Source organism: Corvus hawaiiensis, chromosome 9 (assembly GCF_020740725.1).
Source record: "Corvus hawaiiensis isolate bCorHaw1 chromosome 9, bCorHaw1.pri.cur, whole genome shotgun sequence".
NCBI lineage: Eukaryota > Metazoa > Chordata > Aves > Passeriformes > Corvidae > Corvus > Corvus hawaiiensis.
The window spans coordinates 27,735,152-27,762,125 of record NC_063221.1 but is presented as its reverse complement, the minus strand read 5'-3'; the positions used below and the strand labels follow the sequence as shown (position 1 = coordinate 27,762,125).

Here is a 26,974-nt window from a genome sequence, read left to right as displayed (position 1 = left end):
GCAGAACGGCCCATCCACATGGCAGACATAGATGGGCTATGTGCCCAATGCCTAGAATAAAAGCTCATTATCCACAGGCTATTTTTGGCACCTGATTAATTCTTTATAGCTCTCAAGCTGCATTTGTACTTCTGTTGCTGTGAAAAATCATAGCTCAGAAAAATCCCATTTCCCCCCATTTTGTGCGGTATCCTCTGTAATGAGGAAACATGGCTTTTAAAAGAAAAACAGCAAATAAACCCAGAACTTAGTCTGCATACAGACCACACAGGAATACCAAGCATGTGCAAATGCATATTTAGGGATAAAATTGCCAACTAAACATTTTAGACTTCAAATTTTCACTATTCATACATCTATCTCAGCCTTAAAACACTTTCATTCTTCTCTTTCCCAAATCCAAGCAAATCACAGGAAGAAAGTTACAGGAAAGCAGTGTTTGTGTTGCCTCTTTGTGGCCTAAGAAAAGGCCAACTTGCCAACTCCCATTTTCACTAAAGGAAATAATAAAATTAGAGCCTGTTCCTGGGTCCTGCTCCACACAAGGTCTGGATTGGATTTTTGGATTATGGGTACCACCCACAGTCAAAAAAATATGTGGGCTTAATCCCACAGATTTCTGATTATTCCTCAACATCCCTCATGGTGTCTCTTACTCCTTTAAAAGAAAGAAATAGACTACCATTTTGGTCTGACAGTATTATGTCCAGTGTCATAGGTGCTGATGATATCAGGTAAGTGAGGAATCAGGCCTGTGGCTCTCCCTCACCAAACTCTTACAGAACAATCTTGGAGCATTTGAGGCTTTTACTGGGTAAGAGTGGTAGTTGTTTCTTGGGGTTTTTTCCTGCTGGAAAACATTGTCCCATTGTCCCAAAGGAGAAATTCAGTGTGCAACTATTTTGAAATAAACTTGGATAAGGGTTTCCTAACTTTATCTGGTCTATACTATGTGCACCTTAAACTGTAGGTGGGTCTCCTTTGGCAAAGGCTGCCACTTGCTCAAGAAGCTTAACAGTGTCTGTATCATCCTAATATTTTTGATTCTACAGGTGCTACAATGAACCTTCACCCCTGCACTCACTGCATCAGACTCATAAGGCATTCAAAGAAGTCTGAGCCACCTGACTTTTCATAGAATTGTAGTCCAAGGGACAGAAGTTGAAACACAATAGAACAGTACTCCATAAAACTGGACAAATCTGCATATTCTCAGCTTGTTCAGGAGTTTAATAAATTGGTCTTTTTCACAAAAGACTGGTAAAACTTCCACTGGTGTTTGCTGGAGGTACCTAGTTGACTTGAGCTACATTCTGTAGACATTTTACATTAAAATCTATCCCAGCAGTCAGCTGGAAGGATATTTTATTGCTCAGCTGTATAGCTGATATTCAAAAATGTGTGGGTTTTGCAACTTTTAGGGCCAAGCTTTTACTTTTTCAGGAAGCAATCTTTCCTTCTATGATTAATGATTGTGTTGAATTGTCGAAGGTAGGAAACAACAGCTTGAAATTACCGTTATGTGCTATGGGAGACCAAAGGGAGAGCATGGAACTAGATCTCCAGCAGGAAAACAGCTGGTAAAAAATTAAGCCAACTGTGTTTCCAAGTAAATCCTGGAATGCAGTTTGCAAAACAACACATGTTCAGTCAGAAATCCTCAAAAGAAAAGACCATTTTTTCAAGCAGATTAGCTGCCTCAGATGAAGGACATTATAACCAGCTAAGAAACTTGTACCTCTGTAGGTCTTCTTTTCCTTGGTTTCTTCATTTTCTATGATTCCAATAGGAGCTGAGAGCACTCAACATCATAAAATAGGGGAGGCTTTAAGGGAGTACGACAGCAGGCACTGTCTCCAGACTTGAACTAAACGAATTTCTTTTGACATTTAATAGTTTTCTCCTAAGACAGCCCACACTCACTAATCTCTTCTACATCATTAGCCTCACTCCTGACTCTCAGTGAGAATGAGATACACACTGTGGAAAATTCTACCACATACATTAAACTTCATCCTGTCACTCCATCCTCTGATCGCACTTTCAGAGACATTCACTCAACTGCCCCATGGGCAAACAACAGCAAGACAAAAAATTTACCAAAGCTCTGGAAGGCAGACATACAGGTTTTATATATATATATATATATATATATATATATATATATATTCACAAGAGCAATTGTTTTATCTTAAAACCTTTCTAAAACATACTGCATATACTGCAGGCTTTGGCAGTAGAGATAAAATATTACGGGATCCAGCCTTATTTTGTTTTTCTCATCCAAATATACACATTGTTATAACAGAGAAATAATTGCATCCAGAATTATTACTGCTGCTTGATGACCAAAATGCCTCATACACTGCTCTGCACATGAAACTACTGCAAATATCCATCTACCCTGGCCAACAACAGCTTCTTTTGGGTGGAGCAAAAGAAAAGTGGCATAAACATGGTTCACTTAAAATGCAGTGACAAAAATGGCATTTGAAGGCCTGTGTTCAAAACAGTCCCATATTGTTATTACAGATGGAAACAGTGAGGGAAGAGAAACAAAAGAAACAAAAGCCAGCTTTTGTGAGTTCCAGAGCAATCCCTTATGATCCTGGGTCTTGTATAAGATGATTTGGAAGCTTTGGAAAGGCATTCAGGGTCTCTCCCTGAATAAGGCACTGAAATACACTGTCTTCCATGAGCCTGGCCCAGTGCCATGACAGTTTCTGCATAATTCATTGCACATTTTGCTAAGTGTTCTCTGTATATCTATAGAGATATATACACATAGACATATATGTATTTTTCCATATGTTTTCCTGCAAAACAGAAAAATAAAGTAAGTTACATAATGGAATACAGAATTCAGTGTAAGACCAACTTAGTACCTGTTGACATGTCACACGTGCCCCAAACTAAACCAGAGATGCACTGATTTTTAATATACCCCAAGTCTGTAGAGATAAATTATTTCTTGTTTAACAAAGTTTTCACATAGCCCAGCCAGGAGGGCTAATGTTTGACTTCCTGAGTACCTTCTGCCCTTTTCAAGCCCCATCATCTTTTAAGCCTTTTAGCACTATTCTTAGCAATTCCTTGTGTCATTCTCAGTGACAAAATGTTGATTAGGGACAAAACTATTTTTTCCCCACTCTCAAGAGTTTAGATCTCCGGAAGTAAAGAGCAGTCCTGAACCTCATCATCTTTGAACATAAGATGCTAAAGAGATGCAGTAAGTAGATTGCTATTCCTATGAAAAAAAAATATATATTCTTCAAATATCATTCTCCCTGTATCTTTTCTTCTGCAGTTGAAAAGAGATTCAAGTAAAGAGGCTATTCTTTTAGTAAGAAATACACTAAGTACAGCTATATCTTCCCACTCCAAGCGGTCAGTGATTTAAATACTGCTTGAGACAGAGTTTGTAATCTAATGACATATTTAACAAACACCAATGGGTCTAATCTTACTTTAATTTGTCTAATTTTTTATCTGTTTTCAGCTCACATGTCTTCTGCATCAGCAAGCCTCACAGTTTGTTGTTTTCCTTTTGAAGGATATGCTTAAAAGCACCACGAAATACCTTTGCATTTTTTGTTATCAGAATTTCTAAACAAGGACCTGCATCTTTAACTCTCATGTCTCCTGTGGCTGTAAACAGAAGCCAGTAAGAACAGTCCATTGCCTCTGATAAAACAGATATATGCTGTTTCATTTTACAGAATATTGTATTTTCAACCCTTTTAGATTTGTGATTCCCCATCATGTTTTAATGGAAGTCTTCAAGTTCAGGGTTCAGACACTCACTTGTTATGCTTCAATCATGTGTGTAAACTGGAATTATTTACACAAGAGTCTGAGAACTGGGACCTTGATTTAACTCAACTACAGCTGTTACCTCTCACATGATGGGACTGTGTGAGTTCACATTTTATCTCAGTTCTTCTTCCTCTTCCTCTTCCTCATCTTCCATTTCCTCTTCTGAGTCATCCTTATTCTTTGAACTGTTGCTGAATTCAAGGTTCCCTTCAATATCCAGTACCTGTAAGTGCTTCAGGTTTTGGAAGGTACTTTCTTTCAGTGCTCCAACTGAAATCTTATTAAACCTGTAAGCAAACAAAAAGGCACCCCTGTTAAAATAAACCCATTTTTATATGCAACACAGAAATGAGGAGACTAAGAGGAAACCATTCTGCAGCTACTCTACACTGACCGAAGTAACTCTAAGATTACACTGACTCACAAGAGCACTCTATAAGTGCTGACTCCTCTGGATGGGGGAAGAAATAAAATCATAATACTAGAATTCCTCCCCCACAAATTCTTTCTCTTGCTCTTCTGCTTTCTCCTTCCCAAAGAAGAAAGGCATCTGCTCCACAGTCCACATTTCAAAATGTAACTGATTTTTCATGACATTCTGTGTCATTCCTGGATAGTTTAACTCTTCACCTACAAAACTCAAAACAAAGTATCCCTTTATAAACAAAGCAGTAATTTTTCAGCTGTTATTTGGGTTTTCAGGAATACTAATAAACTAATCTGCAGTTTAAGAACCTGTCACATATACTGGTCTGTTGCTCTTGAACATGCTTAAAATTGTATTCTGTGTAATATTTCCATATGTATATTATTGTTTAACAGCACTGCAGTGATTAATGGCCTCCCATTAAAAATACGACTGAGCTTGGGTGGAGTTGCCTTCTGAATATGTTAGCAAAACTGTTTTGCAAATTCCTTTTTTCTTTATATAGAAATGTAGAATGTGGTATGTGGTTTCTGGTTCACATCCAAGCATTCACTAAAATCTCATAAATGTGAGCAGCTGAATAGACAGACTGCTCTAATTTACACCAGACTTTGTAATTTTATTTGCTGGGTATAGAATCATTCATCCATAAAGGTATGCTCCAGAACTATTCAGAACTACAGGGCAGTTTAGTTGCATATAGACAAAATAAGACCATATTTAGTCTTGTGCTGCCTGGGCTTTTTGAACACATCCATTGGATCAGCTTAATCAATTATTCTGTAGGGATTCATAAATTACTTCTAATTAATATTTTCAATAATATTCCATCAGATTAAAACTGAATATATTATGGGGACAGAATCACTTCTTGTGATATAAATCTCTGCTTAAATCAGTTGTTACTGTGAGTTTACATTACATGTAGAAAAAGGTCAGTATCTGTCATCTATAAAAACAAAGTCCTCATCCAACTGACAGAGTGGGAAAATACCCAGTAAAGCCCCTAGACTGAGTTAAGTAACCTTCACAGTTGTAACCTGTCACTTGTTTCTGACAAAACTATCAAGGGAATGCACACAACTCCAAGATTAATCACACACACCTCACTAGAGGGGGATTTTGTTAAAATCCAGGGCCAACAGACACAGGCAAAGCTGTACTTCTACAAGAGGACTGTCAACTTTTGGCTCACAGCTGAATATTGGAATATGACATCATGTTAAACATTAATTTCCCAGAATTACTGGTATGCCAAACCCATTCTAATAAGCATAGAAAAGACAAGCTCTCTGAAAAGAACTTATTATGTGTGTCCATGTCTTTTCTGAGCAGATGAATATAGTTTTATCACATATTACTATGAACCAAATATGCTTGTTCAGAAAGTAAGGATTTAAAATACTTTCTGAAAAGTAAGCAATTACAAAGTGGATGAAGCAGGAAAAAATCTTGTGTGTTGAAGTGGAAACTTGGCCTTACCTGAGGTAAATCCCCTTTATTTTGGGTGTGGATTCAAAAGCATTCTCTGAAACCGTTGTGATCTTGTTGTTCTGGAGATACAGATATTCCAGAGATTCTGGCAGGCCTAATGGGATAGATGTCAGCTGGTTGCCAGCCATATCTAGTGACTGCAAGAGAGACAACAAGGGGTCAAATAAATAACTCAATTTAAATATTAGAAACACTCCAGAAAGAGATTTAAGTTTGAAGTTATATTTGTAATAGAATAAACTAACTTCATCTACCTCTAATTTGCATCAAGGTAAGTGTGGCCAAGACAGTTCTACTCTCTTACACTCCTACTGAGCATCCTGATTTCACATGATACATCATGCTGGTTTGTTTCAGAGTTCCAACATTTCTTTATCTCTGTCCCCAGGCATTAGCCCATGTCTGCTTCAAGTAAATTAAAAACAGGCTGAGTTTCAGATATGCATCAGAATTCCTTGGAAGCTGCTACTGCAAACACTTTGCTGGCTAAGGTTGGTAATAGGTACGGTTACATCTAAAACCATCTGGAAATATTCTAACATGGAGACATATGAAGACAGCAGGAATAAAGGTCATGATCATTTCTGAGTTTAATTTTATCCAAGAGAATGGATCAATAGAAATGTTTTGGTATCCTGTAGCATTTTCATAGCACCAACCTGACACTCACTAGTTACACACTACTCAAAGCTACACTTCTGCAAACAACTGTCCTAATTCCAGTGCTTTTATTCCTCACATAATGCCAGTCTGGAAAACAATTATCAATAGAATCATTGAATTGTTTAGGTTGGAAAAAAGCTTTAAGATCATTGACTCCAACTGTTAACCCAGTACTGCCAAGTCCATTATGTAAATGTCTCACTTTGCAGTTGCAGAGTATCCAGTGATTTCCATGGAAACTGTGGACTGAAGCATTTACTAAGTATATGCATGATCAGGGTCTTTATGGGATGGTTATTTGCCAAATTCACTCCAGTGCACCAACTCAGAAACCAACTGCACAGTTAAGCACTTAATGATAAAAAGGATTCAGCTGGAAACAGCCAACAAGAAGTAACGTTGTTCCAAAGAAAACAAACAACCATAAATGCCCCATTAGTCCAGCAGAATTTTAAGTCTGTGCTATTATCTGAACCCTGTTCAATGGGAGTGAGGTTTGCTGTGGGGATGGCCAATGTTTGATTCAGCAACACCTTACTCTGGCTTGACACTGACTGCAAGGAAGTGACAGTAGAACAAAAGTTCCACAAAGTAATTGTGAATCAGGACCTTTGAGAAGAAAAGTTCTTCATTCCAGCCAACAACTCCAGCTGCCTAACAGGGCTCATGACCCATTTTTGTTTGAAAATAAAACAACCTGCATTTTATTAAGGTACTGCAGAAAAACAGTCCCAGCAGTCCATAATTTTCAACAGCATCTTCCTTCCAGACTTTGCACATTAGATATATTTGCACATGCACACATGCACACACACATCAGTGAGGCATCAAACAAAGGCAAAAGGTATTATTAAAGCGAGGGACCAAATCTGCAGCTGATGCAAACAGCTCGACAGACACTGTTGCTGCATTGCTGATTGACATTAACTGAGCAACAAGCTATTGGTTTTTCCCAGACACAACAGAAAGGGAAACATTCATATAGATTAACATCAGGATTGTCTGAAAACACACTGGAGGCCAGTGTGACATATGCTCCATGTCCTTATCCCTGATCTGCTCTGAGATGTGCACACTTTGCCTGTGCAGTGACCTGACCATATGCACCCTCCATGGATGCCATATGACACAGGCAATACCTTTCACTGCAGGAAAGGGGCTGTTGCCTAAAAGGAAATGCAGACAAATCCTTCAGCCAGTGTAACAATTCTGAAAGATCATTTTGCTCAGCACAAATGTGATTGTTCCTGCCTGCCTTATGGTTTGTGTTTAACTTTCTCCAACAATTAAGCAAATGAGAAGACTGCTGATTGAATCCAGACCTCTGAGCTGCTCCCCAGGTGCCTTAGCCAGCTGAGCTGCTAAATCCTACAGCTTGGCTTGTCTGACTATAAGCTGATGTGGGGGCTTTGAGAATTAAGAGTGTTTTTGTTTATGCATTCCTTCCTCCTGCTGTCTCTATTCAGAGCTGATTTTAAATCTTTTGGGAGACAAGCTATTTGAAAAGCCTAATTTCAGTTTTAATGACAACATTCACTGATGTTTTTCTGAAAATATAGGACACTGTCAGGGTTCAGAAACAAAGCTGGACTGGCCAGCAGTGGAAGGTACCCACCTCTGGGACAACAGCACATCATTTCTACTCTAGAAACAGTGTGTAGCACTCACAATGCAACCCCAAAACATGAGGACCAATCACATTTAGTATTGGTGCTACATAATTTGATTTAGGCAGACAGATGAGGACATCAGCATCACTAAAACAATTAGAGAAGGTGATGTTTCTACCTGGAGACTGCTGAGTTCTCTCCATGCTCTTGAATAAATTGAATTTACTTTCAGTTTATTGTTGCTCAAATACAGTTCCCGCAGTTTTGTCATCCCAGACAAAGTCCCTTTTGGGATAACGCTTATCTCATTCTCCTTCAGCTTCAGAACCTGCAAGTTCTTTGGAAAGCCAAAAGGCACCGTGTGCAGATTGTTTCCAGAAAGATCCAGGGACTTTAGTTGCCGCAGTTTACGGAAGGCCTCCCGATGGATCTGGGGACTTGTGAGTTTGTTGTAGCTCAGGTTCAGCTCTTCAAGGAAGTAAGTAGTAGCAAAGTCATTCCTGTTAATCTCTGAGATCTGATTATGAAGGATCATAAGTGTCCTCACTCGCCGGGGCAGCCCACTGGGGATCCTTTCCAGCATGTTATTGTACAGGTGGACAGTGTGCAGCTTCTTTAAGCCCTGGAAGGCTAAGGGGTGAATACCTCGGGCTTTTAATTTGTTATTGTGGAGCAGAAGGTACTCCAGATTCTTAATTTGGGTCAAGACATCTCTGTCAATCACCTTAATTGCATTCTTCTCCAGGTGGAGGAGGACGATGTTTCGAGGTAAACCACTTGGGATTTGTGAGAGGTTATTGCTGGACAAATCCAGATATTCAAGACTAGACAATTTCCTTGGGAAAGCAGGAAAGAAAACACTCTCCGTTTAGATTCTGCAAGGTGAAACAATAACCAGTTTCCTCTAAGATTTTACAACCTTTGCTTTAGAGCCTTTTTACCCAGCATGGCTTCCACTACTGACTGCCCTTTTCTGACTCATGATATGAATGATGTGGACACCAAAACAGGGAGCACCCATATTTTCATTAGGGATTAGGACGTGGCACTGCCCCTGCTCCTCAGCCACACTAGCAAGAGAACATGCCAGAGTCCACAGACACCCAAACTGCCACTGGGCTGAGGACTGAGATCACTTTTGCAGTCACAGATAGCAACATATGAGCAATTTCAGTGAACAAATACCACAAGGAAGATGCCATGGGAGCACCACCAGAACACAGAGTTCAGCTCTCGGTTTCACAGAAACAAAGCCTGAGCATGAGTAATTTCTGTCTTTCTGAAAGTATATACTGAAATTGAAAGGCAAGTCTGCTTTCTAGATGATGGAATGTTACTCTTATGAAAAGCAGAAATGCTAACTCAGTGTCCTAGGCTAAGGTAGTGAACTTCTCCTGACCCTCCAGTATTATGGAAGTGAGTCAGGGCTAGAGCTGCTTTGTGTAAGCTACTGAATCTGGATTCCATGGTCTCAGTTGAAGCTAAATTAAACCCTCAAACCAGCCACTTATACCAACTGGATGTGGATCAACGGCATTATATGCCAGGACTGAGGAACCCTGTATTCCCTTGCATTTCAAGTCAGTTTCTCAGTTCAAATGAGAGTTTTAATCTATTGACACTACATAACCCATCGCAGATGACTAGAAAGTTTTCAGGAAACATGAGAACTAATGTGTTACAGACATTACTTACTGGTTACTACACTGCTATTCCAGCTATCCAGACATGCTCTGAATGAACAAATATAATCTTTAGGTAAAATACTTCATTGCTGCAAATTTGTAAGTCTTCCTAGGATGGGAATATCTTAACAAAAATTGTATGTCCAACATGACCTGGAGGTGGACTCAACACAGATATATTAAACTACTAAGGGAGGTTTCTCAGAATGAGAAATGGAAAAGGAAAGCACAGTTTGGTACATTTTTGTGTCTGGAGATCAGGAGAGTTTACAGAACTAAATTATGGGCAGGACCGATTGTGTGGTCTGGATCTTCAGGTAGAAAAAGGGCAGCATTCAGTGCAAGCAAAGAAAAAAATGTTAAATTTTTTAAGTGCTAAGTCCCAGGCTAAATCTAGGACAGCCAAAGGCTATTTCTGTTTCACCAGTTGATAGCAAAGCTTCTGCAGCCATCTGGCTCTTGAGCAGTACCATTGCATCCCTGCCTGCTCCAGCAACCACCTGCACTGGGGTACAGCTGGGCCAGGGGAATTCACAGCTGTGTGTCTGTGGCTGCTTTCAAGTCACCTTCAGAGAAACACACAAGTGGCTCCAGTGAAGATGAAGGTGTGGCTCCAATGCCAAGTGAAGTGCCCTAGAAACTGGAAAGTCCCAGGTAACCTCACTTTTGACTGTTTTGGAAGACCAGAGTGGCTTTCCATGTTGTTCTAGGTGGCTTTTCCCAGAAGGCACTTAGTACCTGTGTGACTGGGTCTGTGGCAGGCAGGGAGTGGTGCAGTCTGATGTTCACTGTCCTGTGTTTTGTATGAAACTATTCTGCAACCACTCACCCAGACCTTTGCTTTTGAATGGCAGCATCTGCATCTCAGATTTAGCAGTGAAATGCATAACACCATCCAGCTTTTAATAACTTTACTTTTTACTGTGTCCTTTGTTCAGTAGATGTGTGACTGTACCAGAGGGGGCAGACAGACACAGAGGTACAAACTGCACATCTCAGTCTCACCAAAAAGTTTCGTTGTCCATTCCCTCATTAGACAAGTAGTTATTCTGCAAATACAGCTCCCGCAGACCAGCAAGTTCGCTGAAGGCTCCTTTGGGAATCTTCTCCAGCTTGTTGCTCTAGACTCACCAGAAGCACAAAGCACAGTATTTGGCATGAATAAATACAACATTTGGGTTCTGTTCAACTAACAGGCAATTAAACTTCTAAAGGACTAGACATAAAATATTTAGGGGGCATTATAATGTGATGGACAGACTGGATCACACAGACAAATCTGGCTAAATGTCTCAATGAACAGTAAAAGGAAAAAATCACATCTAAAGTACACCTGTCAGATACTTTTGGTCCACTACTGGCTGCCTCTCATTTCTCATTGTCCTGGATTTTTCCCAGTCAAAATATCAAGGTAAATGTTACTACTGACAGATGGTGCACTTGCATATAAAACACTCATTTCTCTGCTCGTCTCCTCTGCCCTTAACACAACTGGGGACAGCAGGGAAGGAGACGAGTTCAAAGTGTAATCCTCAAAGTGTGAAACCCCTTTGGGAGTCACACAAATAATAGGGAGATAATGATTACTGTAAGTGTAAAAAAATGCAGGGAACAAGTAAGTTCATACTTTGGAGAGAAATTCCAGCAATTTAAGGGACTGGACTGGTTGCATTTACTTTTCTTCAAGCTGGAGAAGTCTGTTCTCTAGAAGACTTTAACAAGAATTCTGGTGAAACCTTCAAGGGAAAAGAAAGCTGGGAGGCAGCACAGAGCTGCCTCAGTGCAGGGCTGATAACAGACTCCAGCCTCTGCACGTCCAAGGAGCTGTCAACACTCGGAGCTAGCAGACCCAGGACTCCCCACCACTGTGGCTCTCCCATTGCTAAGGCTCAGATCTCCAGCACAGACATGATGAAGCATTTTTATCATCATCAGATGACATGGAATTAAAAATGCTGGAGAGTAGTTAATAGCACAACTCTGCTATTGCGCTGTTGCTGGAGGAGTTGTAGCAGTAGAGGATGCCTGATCCAAACCGAATTGCCAGTTCAGTAGCAAGCAGCAGACACTGATGCTGGGAAACAGTGGTCTGTGTGAAACAAGTTAGTGAGCAAAGCCAGCACAGAGTGGCTGAGCAGCTATCAGGAGAAGTGGCATCAGTGGCAAACTTAACTGGGAGGTCATGGAAACATGGCCACGGAATGATGCACTCACTTCCTGTTCTAAGATGTATTAGTATCGGTATGTGCAGGGAGGAGACCAACAATGCAACCACCCAGGAGTTTGCAATACATCCCCCTGCAAACACAGCAAGGCATTTCTGCCCCTTATGAGCATTCTGGTGATTTGCAAAAACCACTGTTGCTTATGGACAAAAAGGAAGGACACTGGGACAGCTACTGTTGAGAATACAGCAGGCAAGACTTAAAGTGGGCCTGGGGGTGTTTCCAGGTGCACTGGGATGTCTTGACTGTGTGATGTGAAACCCACACAAACACAGGATTACAAAACTTTGTTGTCATTACCTGTAAGTGTAATTTATATAGTGCTGGAGGGAGATTCTTTGGAACATACTTCAAGAAATTGCTGGACATGATGAGTATCTCCACATTATTCGAGCCGTTGAACATATTATCAGGTAACCCAGCATCTGAAAGTTTGTTGTTATGAAGATACACAGATCTGTTGGAAGGAAATAAAATATGAAGTTCAACAGATAGGGAGATCTGGAGTTTTTGTTTACTGAGAGAAATTAGTTTAAAACTTAATTTCAATCTTTTCTTCTTTCTTTGAGATAATTATATTTGTTTTTAAAATGTGTCCTTTAACTTAGCAAGGGATACAGGTGCAAAACCAAATGGCTGGCCCCAATACTCTCTGAAAGTTAGGTTTATTCCAAATCCAAACCTGCATGTGAATGCAAATTTCACAAGTGGCCTTATCTTCTTAAAAGAAGAAACTGAGTGCAAGCTGGGACTGTGCAGTACTTAGAAACACAGAATGTCAGTGTGGTGGCCTCACTCAGAGGGTTGGAATTATCTCTGTTTAACAGATATGCCCCAATTTTAACTTCTTTTTGGAGTTGAGTCTGGCCTGCTTGGGCTTGCAAAACCAACCGGGAGGTCTCGTAAGAAAGGACCATTTCTTAACTCGCCATTCTTCCTGCTCCCATGAAGGCTGGAAATACCCCAGGAAACAATTTGTCTCCTACTCCTAGAACTCAGAATAGGATACTAACAGAAAGACAACAGATTTACTCAGTCTGGAAGAGTTGGTTTTTAATGAGCCATTGCCCTTCTTACTTTCAATCTTTAATATTCACAAAAAGTTTCTCCAAACAGATCTTCAGAAATTGACTCATTCTTACACAGGTTTCAATTCTGTACAAAGCAATGTACCTTTATGAAGTTATTCCTGCTTTTCACTGGCTTAACTGCTAAATGAATTCGTAAGACTTCTTTGTAACTGAAGAAGTTACAGGTTTTTAGTGACTGATTACCTCTTCCTTTCCTGTGTTTACCCCTAGGTGCAGCAGGCAGCTAAATTTGTAGAGAGGGGTTAAAACTGCAAAAGTATCAAAATGTGCTTTTTTAACTTGTTCTTGGATTCTCTACCCGTTGCAGAGGACTTGGCACCATCCTTCTGGAAGGAAGGAAAGGCTCAGTATGGAAATACAATTGTGTGATCACACACTCCAGGGAGTTCAGAGCTACACTGAAAGTATTGTTTACCCTGCATGGTCAGCTGTACTTTTAACTCACAAATATTTGCCTTTCTGAAAAACTTACTCTCCAAATAATCAGTCTGAGATCATGAACTCTGCTGGGGGCAAACAAAACAACTGAAACAACTGCGTTAGGATTTTATATGAGTGATCTTGGAAATCAATAAATTCTTATTCTGATTAAAATCAGTGTTGGTATAGAAGAGAGTGAAAATCACTTCAGAAGAGTCAGTAATTTTAGTATGGAACCAAAACACAGCAGCATCTGCATCTTCAGATTAAGGAAGAAAACATGTATAAATCTAGCTTCTTTCATCATGAGATATTGCCAGAAATCTGTGAGTGACTCAGCCCTTTCAGCTTCCAAGAGCCAAGAGACTAAAGGCCCAGGAAGTGCAGAATAGCTCCAGCTCTCAATGAATTCAGTGGGAATGGAGAGTTCTTCAGTTCATTACAAGACCAGGCTGTAGGGGCTCAGCTGGGTCAGCTGTAATTAACTGCTTCCAAACCTGGCTGTGTAAATTACTCCCAACAGAGTTTGGGATGTCTTTGCAGGATCTGGATGGTGCAGTATTTGGATGCTGCAGATTACTCAAAACCTCTTTAGAAAAGCCCATACCTCACAGGAGGTGGTCTGTGTGCCTCTGAGTTTGACATGGATGTGCTGCTGTGGATCCAGATGAGAAAACCACAGCCTAAAACTAAGCAGAGACCTTTGGCATCAGACCTGGGGTTTGAACACTTCTGTAGGTGCTGAAGTGCTTACCTTTAATAGAATTGAGTTATACTGCACTGAGTACTGCACCCTCCACCTGATTTTATTTAAAAACTAATGGACTGTAATAAAACTAGAGATTTCTAAATAGCTAATCTCCATTTTGAGAAACTAAATCTGTTCTTTTCAATACCTGATACACAAATAAAATAGGGACAATTTCATTTCATATTTGCAGAAGTGTCTGGCAGCTAGCAAAAGCCCTTGGAATGTGTTTGTTTGATCTTTCATGCTGATAATAACACATTCTTTCCAAAAACACAAGTGGGCAATAATATAGTTTACCTGGATAGTTTCTTATCACCCACCAACTGCATCCAAGCAGGGGCAGAACACCAGTATTGTTTTACTTCCCAGTTCCTTACCTCAAGTTTGGTTTCTGTCCAAATGTGAGCCCATATATCTTAGTGAGATAATTGGCTGCAAAATCTGCACTGATCAAGGTATTTGGTAGGAATTTCGGAGCCACTGTTAGCTGTAAAAGAAATATACAGGGGAAATGCAGCAAATGTTTTAACCAAGTATTAGAGCAGCAGCAAAACACTTGCAAATTTATCTTCCCTGAACAGGCAAAGATAAATTAAACTGAATGTAGATTGCATGAACAAAAACAAATTGTACTCACTCACTAATCTGTCCAGGAAGGAGACAGACTTTTGCTCTAAGATATGAAAATGTTTGTTTTGGTTGGAAGGGTCCTGTCTTTTTTTGGTGGAAGAAATCAAGAAATTGTTATTCAGAGAGCAAACACTTTGCTTACTATTGTTCCAAATTCCCCAGTCTGCTGTGCCAAAAAACTCCAACCCCCCTCACAGTGACCTACTGCTTATTCACTTGCGAAAATGTATTGCGGAGGGGAAGTGTCACTTCATACGTCTGCTCCACTGCATCCATTTCTGATGATCTCTGCAAGGGGGATTCAGGCTCCCAAAGAACAAGGATACTTCTGAGCCAAATGATGGAATACTGAATGGCACTTCAAAGCAAAGTGTACAGTGATACTTTGTTCAATAAACAAGTGATGTATGAGGAAATACAGAAAGGCCCTGTCTCCAAAATTTTATAGCTGACAACAGGTATAGGATTGAATGTGTTGCTCTTACTGCTATTTTTATCGGTGATTTAAAAGCTAACCCTAAAAATGTCTGCATCTGAACAAATGGGTGGAGTGGAAAGTAATCATCAAAAAAAAAAGCTCAGTTTTAGAGAGCATCCAGGTAATACAATAGCCAGGTTCGCTGAGTGACTGTTAATAGCAAAGTCATTCACCTACAAACCAAGAATACAGGCTACAATCCAGGCTGGATGGAGGACAGTTTTCTGGGAAGCATAAATCCAGAAGCTTTAAGCATCAGGATAAAGCCCTTGGGAAACAAATTTTTAACACAATGCTGTAATAGATAATCCTTGAGTAGAGAAGACACTGAATTGCAGTTGGCAGGTGCAGCCACCCTGGTTACAGGTGTTCACTGCAGTAGTAATGAGACCACTCAGTGTTTTATGTGCACTCCAAAGGGCTCTGGAGAGAACATCTTTCCCAGGGAGGTAACTGAATTCTTTGTCATCTTTGAGATCAGGATGGGAAACTGGGGCAATGGAAGAGAGCTGCCTTCTAGCCTGAAGTTCATGGAATCTGTAATCTTCCTCACAGCTCTGTTGTGGTGAAACAGAACCTAGTCCTTTCAGCCAACAAAGCACAGCAAAACTCACATGATGAGAAACCATATTTTTCAAACTTTTATTACTATAAAACTGCAGTTGGTTATGAATAATAGCGTAAAACCAAAAATATTTAAAATATGAACACTGTGTGAAAGGAGACACTTTATTGGAGAACTGCCTAAGCCTTAAAAAAAACTTAACCTAAGCCTTAAGCTATGTATTTATCCAAATAGTGCCTATACCCCTCTCTACTGGTATGTCAAGTGTGCATTGATGAACTCCATCCATGAACTTCCAATTTACTGGACTCATAAAACAGTCTTCTTTTAAAAAAAAAACAAACAAAAAACCCCCCCATTATTTACTGTTCTTCATTTCCAGCTGTCCCAAAACCTCCATCCTTAGCCTGTCTCAAACATTTAATGGTCACAAACACAAAAAAGATCTTTCCCACAAATCACACTGCTATCAGTATTTCCAGGTGGTTTGTGAGCACTGGAATGAGGCATTCTGCATATTACTGCAGTTGTTCTTGGCTTTGGTGGTAATCTCTCACCTCCTGATCTGGGAGATATGATTTCAGGGAACTGGATAAAAGCACTCATCTCTGAGTAAGAAGGTCCGACAATGCCTCAGAAAGAAATAAGTCTCTACCATGACACAATATTAACAATTCAGACACAGGAAACAAGACAATCATTTTGATACATGGTGGTACATTAAAGCTTTTTTCCAGTCAATTAGGTCATAACTTTTATACAAAACAAAGGACATGGCTCAGACATGTGAAATGAAAGACATCAGAACCACAAGAAAGAGGAAAGAGAGAAATTTAATCCAAAAGGAGTTTTCACTTGCTCAGGACTTTGCTGTGGCATTTCAGCACTTGGTCATGAGACTGATCTTCACTGGTTACCTGCCTGAAGGATTTCTGCTGAATTGTTTTAAGTGTTAGCAAAAATCAAGTTGACTTGAATACCTTTGTCTAATTTATTGCCTAACAAGAAGCAATCTGCATTTCTCCAGCTGCAATTCTCTTTCAACTTTATTTCTGCACCTTCCTTTCTATGTGGCAGAGAGTGTTTCTCCACTGTTAACTAATGAATTCAGAAGGTTAATAGAAAAAGTCATTACCAGTTTTGAAACCATTTTTCTTGCTTGGATGAAGCTTTGATAAAAACAGAAGTACTGGACTGGGGTGAATCCCATATCACTTTCAGGATATGGGAAAATGCAAACCTTCTGCCACCAAAATCATCTGCTTATATTAAATAATAATGACAGCTCAGGATCTGGTCTATAATTTGGTGGAACAATTTCTTTCATTAACAAGGTTTACTGTGCACTCTTTATGAGAGATACAAAACATGAGAATGGGGGTGAAAAATTAAAAAGGAAACTACAGCATCTGCTCTTTACTTGAAGTACTTGTTACTCACAGGCCACAGAAGGCTTTTAGTCTGTTACATTTCTTTTCTCTGATCAACTATGCCAGTTTAATGAAAGATGATTTAGCTACATCTGATGGGATCACAATGGAAGATAAAGCAGCATTAAGATAATCCATAAAACAAGGAGCAAACTACCAGCAAATCCCTGCTCTCCTCCAGATACCACAGTAACTTGATCCACAATGTTTCCTGCTGCAGAGGAGATGCAGTTTGAAGCCAATCTGGTTTGTCCTGGCTTGTGATTTATAAAGAAATGTGTTATTTTTGCGGGTCTACAATCTCTCACTCTAACTACTTCTGACATTCGCTGATGTTTGCAATTTCTTTTGGGATTCTTTTCTCTCTGCAGCAAAGCCAGAAAAACCAAACACTTTGTTTTGTTACACAGGGAAAATCAGAGTGCAAGGTTCTGGAATATTAGTCACAGTCTGGCTTGTTCCTTTTTATGGAGTTATTAACTGCCAAGATTGTTACATGGAAATGGTGCTTGAAAGAGAGAAAAGAACACAATGTTACTGTACTAAGGAATGGGTTCTATTCTCAATCACTCCATACAGAAATGTATGGAGTGATTCTGGATGTGTCTTGGCCTGACTGAAACCTGAATGTGGCCACATGTATTTAATCAGAAAATCAAATGGTCCCAGATTTTAAGAGGATAATAAAATATATATACAGACATTCAGAGAGAGAGAAGGTGGGATGGAAGGGCAGGATTTTTGTAGACAAAGAAGTTCTCTCAGATGTTTTAACTTATGTTTTTCTGTGGATCCCAGTTTCTTTTGTAGCAAATATTTGTGGACAATCACTGGGGATAAAGAAAGCCATAATGGGAACCTCCCAGATGCAAGGGTATATGAGAAGCTATTTCATTTCCTAGCCTTGGCAGGAAAGATGTGCTTCTGTTAAGACATCCAACCTAGGTCATTAATAGGAAAGCATCTGGGATCTTCTCCATCATAAGAAGAAATTCAGCTCCTAACCACTGCAGCAGCTAAAAGAATAAATTAATGACTGGCACAGTGTCACTGTGTGTGGGTATCCTCCCCATATCAAACCTAATAAGAATGGGAGTCAGGGAAAACTGGATAGCTTTTTACAGATCTTGATGGCTCAAACAAAGGCACTAGGATGTGTTTGTACACAAATTTTTCAACCAGCCTCATCTGATAAGGCAGCATTTTACATCATTACCCTACATACAGGCAGGAGCCAAATCTGCATGCAGCTGATCCAAAGCCTGCTGCAGACAGTGGTAATTTGTACATGCAGGGGCTGTATCCCCCTACACGAGGGAAACCTTTCACCAGGTGCACAAATAAACAAGTGTTCAAAATATACCTGCATGTGCAGCCTCTAAACTTTTCACATACTGTTTTGACCTTAGATGAACCTGCATTAGAATATCACTTTAGCACAGTTTTACTTAAGTAGTACATATATTTTGAAAGAATTGACATCTTGCTCATTTAATTTTCAGAACGCAACTAGAAAAGAACTCTAAAAGGCTTCAGAGCTTCTTACCTTATTGTTTGCCAGGTACAGGTAATTCAGGTTCTCCAGATGCTCAAATGCTTCCTCTGGCAACCCTTAAGAATAGGAATAACTAATCAGTGACATCAGCACCTTACTGCCATTCTGAGTGAAAATATCAGAGGACAGCTTTCCCTCTCAGTATCTTTCATGTGAGATTGAAATACTTTTTAATGCCACTGAAACAATCTGATTCAAACCTATTGTTGTCTCTTTTTATTTAATTGGAAAAAACCCCAAACCCACAAACCAAATCAAACAGTACAAACTTGTTAAGAGCAATGGATAACTATTTAAAATCCTGATCACACAAGGCTTTGTGGCCAAGCCCACTGGCAGGGGTCAGGTACATAGCTGTGCAGATCTGCCCTATGGCTGATTATCAGTGCTTGCAGCAACCACACTATCTGAGAACCTTCTCCTGTAATTTGCTTATGATTCTGCAAATCTTTTTTCTTGCAAGGACATAATCTGAGGTTGCTTAATGATCAGATCAACCCGATGCATGAGTATATTGCCAAAGTTACCCCAGTATCTGCATGTCACAACCCTTCTCTTGCTCCGCTCCCCCACAATACAGATATCCAAACAGTAACCAGCTCAGAGAGCTGATCCAGCTCAGGGCTTATCGTCCCCAATAATTACTAATTTTCATCTGAGTCACCCCACATCCAGCTGATCACACAAGCACAACTGCTGTCACAATGGAAAGCCTGCAAGTAACACTTTCACCTGGCACTTAGATAATCATGAGTCAAAGGTGAAGCTATTTCCCATGTCAAAACACGTTGGAAACTCAGGGCTGCACTGGGGCTTGTGAAAGAAACATGAAGGCCCAGAAGTCATAATGTCAAAGGCTGGATATATTAAGCACAGCTTTCCCTGTGCTGTGTAAGAGTGCTGTGCCTAGAAGCCCATGTATAATATGCCCACAATCTCATAAAGTTTTCTCTCTAACATTGCAATAAGGATAAAAAGAGCATTCAGATCAACTGGCTGACACATAAATTATTAATAATTACTTCTTTTGCATCCCATATCCTCCTCTCTTACTGTTTACTCCAATTTCTCTGTTTCTTTTGCTTTCCTCGCTAACCCCTTGTCAAGTTTCTCTAATAAACATAAGACTGAGCCAGCAAAACTTGCCTACAAAAATCAAAATGGTTTGAGAAGGGTAGAAATGTCCTTATTTGCAATATGTATATAAATTCATACCAAATTTGACAAGGACAAAACTGGACCAAACTACCCTGACTGACTAGACTGAACTAAACAAGGTCATTCAGGAGGAAATCATTCAGCATGTGGATGTTTCTGGTTCTCAAGTGCATTGCATGGAAGTGCCTGTGGGACCAGAGGGAGTTTCCTGGATGAGAAGATCTCACACCACAGTACACAAGCTGCTGCCAGGTCTCCTCCACTGGTTCAGCAGGGCTGCATTCTTCTACACTGAGTATTATGTTTCAGATGATAAAGTGTCTCCAAGATCTGTGTGATGGCCAGAGGAGTGAGGCTCACAGCAAACCACTCCAACCAAGGCAATCCATCACTCTGGCTTTCCTTATCAGCTGTCACTGGCCTCATTGCACAAGCTGGTGTTCTGGAGGCACAGGCTCTGTCTACCCCGTGGCTCACCTTTTGAAGTCAGCCTGTTGTTTTGCAAATTGAGAGTTTCCAGTCTATAAAGACGAGCAAGCTCTTCTGGAAAGATTTCTTCTATCTGATTATTCTAAGAAAATGGAGAGTATTAATCATCAGCAAAGTAATCCAAGAAGGATCCCAGTAAACCCAGACTGTGAACTTAAATAAAATCTGGAAGTGAACCCACCATGTCAAATCCTTGTCAAGACTTCTCTCAGTAATGATCCAAACTCAGATCTCAAACCAAAAACATCCAAACCCAGCAGCATTTGAAAGACTGACTCCTGCTCATCTCCAGGATGCACCAAAGAGTGTGATTATGCCTGGCAAGGCCCACAATCCATCTGCCACAGCCAAATCTTGTAGCTGCAGCAAGGCATTTGCTACAAGGTTGGCATGGTGGATTTCCAAGTTTATGGCTTCTGTTATTCATGGGTTGTTTTAAAAGCCACTTGTTATGGATAGGAAGCATTAAACTGGGTTCACTTTCACTGGCTGTGCTGTCAGGGGTGACTGCCATCAGATTTTCATTAACATGCTGACTAACATTCTGACCATTAATGAGTGGTTCTAGTTTTAGCATCCAGGGGACCAGTCAAGGACCCACTGTGCTGGAAGCCAGGCCAGTGCACAGAAGGTGGCAGCTGCAGCTCCAAAAAGCTTCTTTTCTTTTGGCAGCAGAGGCAGGAGCCATGGCTAGCACACGCCTGGGACAGATCTGCTGAGGAAGGTGCCAGCTTCCATTACAGTTTTTCTAAATGAAAAGCTCTAAACAAAATCTGCATTTCATTAATGTTGGGGTTTTAGTTTAGTCTTAGGTTTTCCTGTTAAAGGAATTTTCTCCCATATGCATGTTGCTAGGGGACAAATAGCTGTACTTAAGAAAGACAAAAAGGGGAGTGGGGCGGGCCTGGCTACTCTTTTGTCTACACCTGGGTGTGGTGACAGTTCGCTCTGAGCGTCCGGAGAGAGAAGCTGCAGAGAAAGGAGCTGCTGCTTCTTTCTTTTTGGCCGTTCTTTCTTCCTGCTGGAAGCAACGCCGGGACCCCAAAAGCCGCTTTTCCCTGCCCTGCTGGAGACCGAGCTGTGGCTGTCCTGCTCCGCTGCTGCTTCGAGCTTTCGCTACGCTGTAGCCCTGCTCGCCCTGCCTGCCTGGGCCTCCGTGGTTTTTTCCCATCTGGATACATCTCGTCTGCCACCCGGGATTTGCCGTTCGTCCCTGCCATTCCAGCCTGCTGTTCCTGAGAGTCCGGGATCAACTGCCCAGCGGTTTGTGAAGCCTTTGTTCCATCCCTTCCCGGGATCCCAGGGCACCAGAGCCGCGGGTTTCCCGAGCTCGCTCCGGAGCGCCCCCTGCAGCCGCGGGGGAACCATCGCACCTGCCCTGCTCACCGGGAGCCGCCAGCGCCCCTGCCGGCTGCGAGCGGAACTGCACCCGAGGGGAAAGGGCCTGACAGCCCAGAAGGCTGGCACTGGGTTTGTGTTTGCTGTTACTGCCAGAGTTGTTGTTGTTTTGTTTGACTGGTTATATACATATATATATAGAGTAAAGAACTGTTATTCCTATTTCCCACATCTTCGCCTAAAGGCTCTTGATTTCAAAATATAATAACTTGGAGGGAAAAGGGGTTATATCTGCCACTTCAAGGGGGGCCTCTGCCTTCCTTAGCAGACACCTGTCTTTCAAAACCGAGACAATCCATTGAACAGAATTGACAGATGGGAGCAATAAAGCAAAAGCAGTTGGTGAAGGGCCAGGCATTGGAAACCAGAACTACTGCCACTGCTCCAAGGAGGCACGGCCACAGGACTGCTATGCTCTAGCCCTTCTGGTTAGAAGCACTGCCCTTTCCCTGTCAGAGCACTGGCAGGGAAAGGACACCTGCCCAAATGCTGGTCACAGGGATCAATTAACTAACAGCAGAGCATGGAAACATGCTGACAGTCTAGGACCTCCCAATTCTTCTTCCTGAAGCTCATATCTCACATCTTACTTGTCCTTTTCATGAGAAAACATGAGGTGTGTGGAGCGGGACCATTGCATGACATCAGTGTCTTGGCCACAGGCAGCCCAGCACCAGGCAGTGCCACTTCGGGTGATGGGTGGCAATGGCCAGCTCATTCCTGCTCCTTGCTGAGTCCATGTGCTGCAGGGAGAGGTGGGACACTGGGGGACACGGGCTGGCCTGCCTCTGGCCTGGCTCTCTGTGTCTGAACTAACATGCCGTGCTGCCCAAAAAAATTCTCTGCCATTTATCGTGTTCTTCAAAGACATCTCAAAATGAAAGGCCTCCACCAGAAATATGTGTTGGCCAAAGGAGAAACAAGAAATTGTTGGTTTGGACAAAAATTCTTCTCATGGAGCTGTGAGAGCCTGTGGAGCTCTTTTTCCCCTCCCTGGATCTGAGGGGAGAGGATGCTGATAACCATGCGCATTCGTCGAGCTCAGGAGCCAGGCCTGCTGCACCTGCTGCTCCCGCCGGGAGCCAAGGAGGGGCTGAGGGAAAGCACGGGGTTCAGGGGAGGGATGAGGGCACGGGGCCGAGGGATGCCCTTACCTGCAGGGAGAGGTGGTTGGTCAGCTCGGGCAGCAGCAGCGGGAACTCCTTGAGGTCGATGCCGCCGCAGTCCACGACGCCCTCCTGGGTGCAGCCGCAGTCGCGGGGGCAGGCGGGGCCCGCTCCGGGCCGCCGCCGCTCCGGGCCGCCCTCGGCGAAGTCGCTGTCGGCGGCGCAGCCCAGCGCCAGCAGCGCCGGGAGCCCCAGCAGCGCCAGCAGCGCCCGGCCGCCGGCGGGCATCGCCCCTGCGAGCCGGACAGCGGGTCAGCGCCGCGGGCCAGCGCCCCGGGCCAGCGCCGCGGGGGCAGCACTGGCGCGGCCCCGCAACCCCGGCCCGGCCGGGGCCAGCCCCGCCGCCGCCTCCCGCTCTCCCGGGGCGCTTTCGCGTCCCCTCAAGGCGCTTGGCGCTGCGCAGCCAGTGGGCTCCGGGTACAGCCGGCGGCCCGGCAGCATCCCCCGCACCGACCCCGACTCCCCAGGTTATTTATTGCTTTTTTCATATTGAGAAACGCCAGATGATCCCGCAGATACAGGGAAGGGGTTATGCAATGTTAGTTCAATGTGGCTGTCGGTCGTACCGTTCCTCACGGGTTTGCATAGGAAGAAACTCGTCTCGTTATTTACACATAGAGGCTGGAGAAGGTGACTCAGAGGGGCTGCTACACGTGCAATAACAAAACCTCGCGCCTACTGAAAACAGAATGGGCTTCCTATGGATTTTGGACAGTGCGGATCTGAACCTAAAACACTTGGCCAATGTTCAGCTTTTATCTTTCTGGCCGCAGGTTAAAATAATCCAAACAGAAGCTGAGTATCTACTGGAGCAGCCAGCTGGCCCTAACTCAGCCCCCTCGGTCCCACTTTCTGCCCTTCTCAGATTTCATGCATAAAGGTTTGCAGTCAGGGTTGGTTATGACTTCTTGTTTATCCTCTCAGCTATTCTTCACAGAAGGATTTGACAGTGATGAGAAACACTTAGGCTGATCTTTTAAGGTGAAAAGGCACGATGGATTCATGACCTTATGAAATAAGTACTCTCTTCACCTCTGCTAGCCCAGATTCCTTCTTCGCATCAGAAACAAGAACCTCACAGAGCCAGACTGGCAGCTGTCAGAACTGCATGTCTATATTTACATCTGCCCACAGCTCCTTGCGGCTTTGCACCAGGAGCTCTCACAGAGAGCTTGGGTGCTTGGGAAGCATTGGAGAGATCCTGCTCTCAGTCACAGTCATGAAAGTCTTAAATAATTTTTTTAAACACTGACTTATACTTGAAGAAATGGGAGCAGGTGGGACTACAGGGCAGAGCATCCCAAAACATGGATGCTGGTGTTGCTTTAGTCCTGGTCTTTGCTTCAAACATGCTGGGTTCATGATTTTAAGTATTTATCATTATGTGCTTGATCCCTCTTCCCCCTGCTCCACTATTTTACAGCTTTCATATCTGTAATAGCTGAATATAATGAAATTCATCTCTTTTATAAAACATTCCTTGTATGGTAGCTAGATATTAATACTGAGACCAAAATTGGCCATATGGAGTATGCCAACAGAGGATTAGTAAAATCCTTAGTATTTGGTGACCTAATCTCAGAAAATATTTCAGAAATTTTAGGGAAAATCATCTCAGAAAGTACTTCAGATCTCTAAGAAAGTATTTTTCCTCTATAACATCTCACCCTTATAGATACTTGCAAAAGAAACTATAGACAAAAAAACCTTGTATATACAGGTCTCAGTCAGCTCTGCTGTAACACTACCAGCGCTGTTCCCAGAGCACAGTTACATCGTGGTTGGTCTTGGGCTCTACAGATTTGCAACATGCTGACTTTTCCACATCTATTGGTGAAAAGATGTTAAAAAATTAACATGAAATATTCTATCTATTGCAAGTAAGTGTTTGAGAAAATCTCACCCCCTTATCAATATGCATGTGTCTGCTACGATGCCTTTGGAGGGAATGCTGCTCTAGCACAGTGAGACACTTTGGATACAGGAACATCTGTGTACATCTGGAGTGCAGGCAGTAAAACCAGGCATGATTGTGATTTTCTTTTAGTTCAAAGAAAGGCTGAAGTAACTCACTCCCTTTCAACTCATTCCCATGGGCCTGATTCACAGCCTTACTAAGAAAGCTTCTAAAGGAGTAGCTCAAAACCCACTAGAAAGAGTCAGTCCTGTTCCCTTGATATAGGAGGGCTTTGGATCAGGACCTGCTACCCAAAGACTGAAGTGACACTGAAACCAGCTCAGGGGCGTCTGTGGCTGTATCTTTCTGGGTCCAGACACAACTGATACCTGCACTTTGATGCCTCACAACACAAGAGTGCTACAAAAGGCACAGTCTCAAGAGGTAAACTGAAGTTTCAGGAGTTACTGAATGCTTCTCAGTGATTACAGTTCCCCCAATAAACAACAGAATCACTTTCAAAATATCTAATCTCTGTTACCTATTATTCTCCAAACACATTCTCACAGGACACACATACACAGAGATGAGAAAAACATTCACTGAAGGAGAGGATTCTCCTCCAAAATCCACAGGTTAACTGAGTTTGTTACACTGAGTACCCTTGCTAAAAGCTGCAGCTGACAGGCAGGCTGCTGCAGCAGGTTGTCTGACAAGCCAGCTTTAAAAAAAATAGAAAAACTCACCTTTGCTGTCAGAAATCAGATGAATGGAGAAGAACATTTCTCTTGCCCCCACAGGCTCTCAGCTCATGCCATGTCAGTAACATGCACTGAGCTCAGAGCAAGTCTCCCCTTTCCAAGCCAGATCCTTTCCAGATGTGAGCAGCAGAATTGGAGAGAGCAACAGGCAACCCTCTACCAGTGAGAGCTTCCTGCACTTCCCAGCGAAGTCAGAGAGGAATTTTCCAAAGTCACCATATGGGAAAATGTGAGTAGGAAAGAGGAAGCAGCTACAGCCTGAATATAAAGACTTGGGAAATAAACAATCTCCCATTACTTTTGTCAACGCAGTTTGCAAGATCCGTGAGCGAAGCCAAAAGCCAGCATGCAGGAATTGGCAGAAGAGAAGCAGAGACAGTGTGCATGCTTTTGCATTTCATTGCAGGACACTGGAGCTGCACCGTTACTGCACCTTTGAGTTTAGCTGCATTCAACCCAAATCATTCCCAGGTGGGAATGTCCTCCCATTCTCTGGGGGTCTGGTTCAAATTAGCTAGGAGGAGATAGATCAGCAGTTTTTCCTGCATTTTATCTCCCTCCCCTTTAACTCTCCCTCCTTTTCAACACATCAACTGATCTTCGGGGACCAGGGATCCATAGGCTGAAGCTACAAATGTCTTAGAGGCAAAGTCCCCAAATATGCTGTAACACCCCATCCATTCAATCTCTTTTCTATCTTCTATATCTCACATTAACAGCACCAACATCAGAACCTTCCACCACACGCGCACACACACACACACACACACAGAGACATTCAGCCCAGAAACCTCACATTTCTTATTTGGTGAAAAGAACAGGAACATACAGTTGATAACAGTATGCTCCAAGTGCAGCAATACTACCAAGAAAGCAACACAGTTTTTTGTCCCTGACAGCCCTTACTATATTAAATATAAAGCCACCTGTTTTGTGAGTACCCCGCAGTGCTCCATACAGTACCTCCACAAAACCTGCAGAAGATCTGTCCTCACCAACAACACGACCTTCTTGCTGGATTCCAAAGAAGGGACACTGATTCTTTCCTCTCCACTCCAGCTGAACGAAAGTCTAAAGCAATTAAGTTATTTCCTCCCTCTCTTCATCCAGGCTTATATCAACTGGAACTGATCCCCCTGTGTGCCACGTGGAAGTTTCAAAAGTTTGAGTGGGAAGTGTTTTTTTTACTGAAACAAAAATAAAAACAAAACAAAGCTGGCTGCTTTTTCCTAGTGACTCAGAGATCCAGGACACATTTGCCTGCT

General features: G+C 42.2%; 1 protein-coding gene across 2 annotated transcripts; it reads right to left on the bottom strand.

Moving 5' to 3' along the window:
• Positions 1–281: 281 nt before the first annotated feature.
• Positions 282–26,974, bottom strand: PODN (podocan). Of its 2 annotated transcripts, none has more exons than XM_048312197.1 (11): positions 25,695–26,974; positions 23,040–23,284; positions 20,476–20,569; positions 18,832–18,896; positions 14,560–14,669; positions 12,221–12,377; positions 10,701–10,816; positions 8,189–8,846; positions 5,726–5,874; positions 3,896–4,103; positions 282–2,816 (listed from the first exon to the last, which is right to left on the bottom strand). In XM_048312197.1, exons 1-10 carry the CDS (start codon positions 25,729–25,731, stop codon positions 3,929–3,931), a joined length of 1,806 nt encoding a protein of 601 aa, XP_048168154.1. In that variant the 5' UTR covers positions 25,732–26,974; the 3' UTR covers positions 282–2,816; positions 3,896–3,928. The 2 variants fall into 2 exon arrangements, with proteins under 2 accessions (XP_048168154.1, XP_048168156.1); XM_048312199.1 differs by having other exon boundaries at positions 26,673–26,974.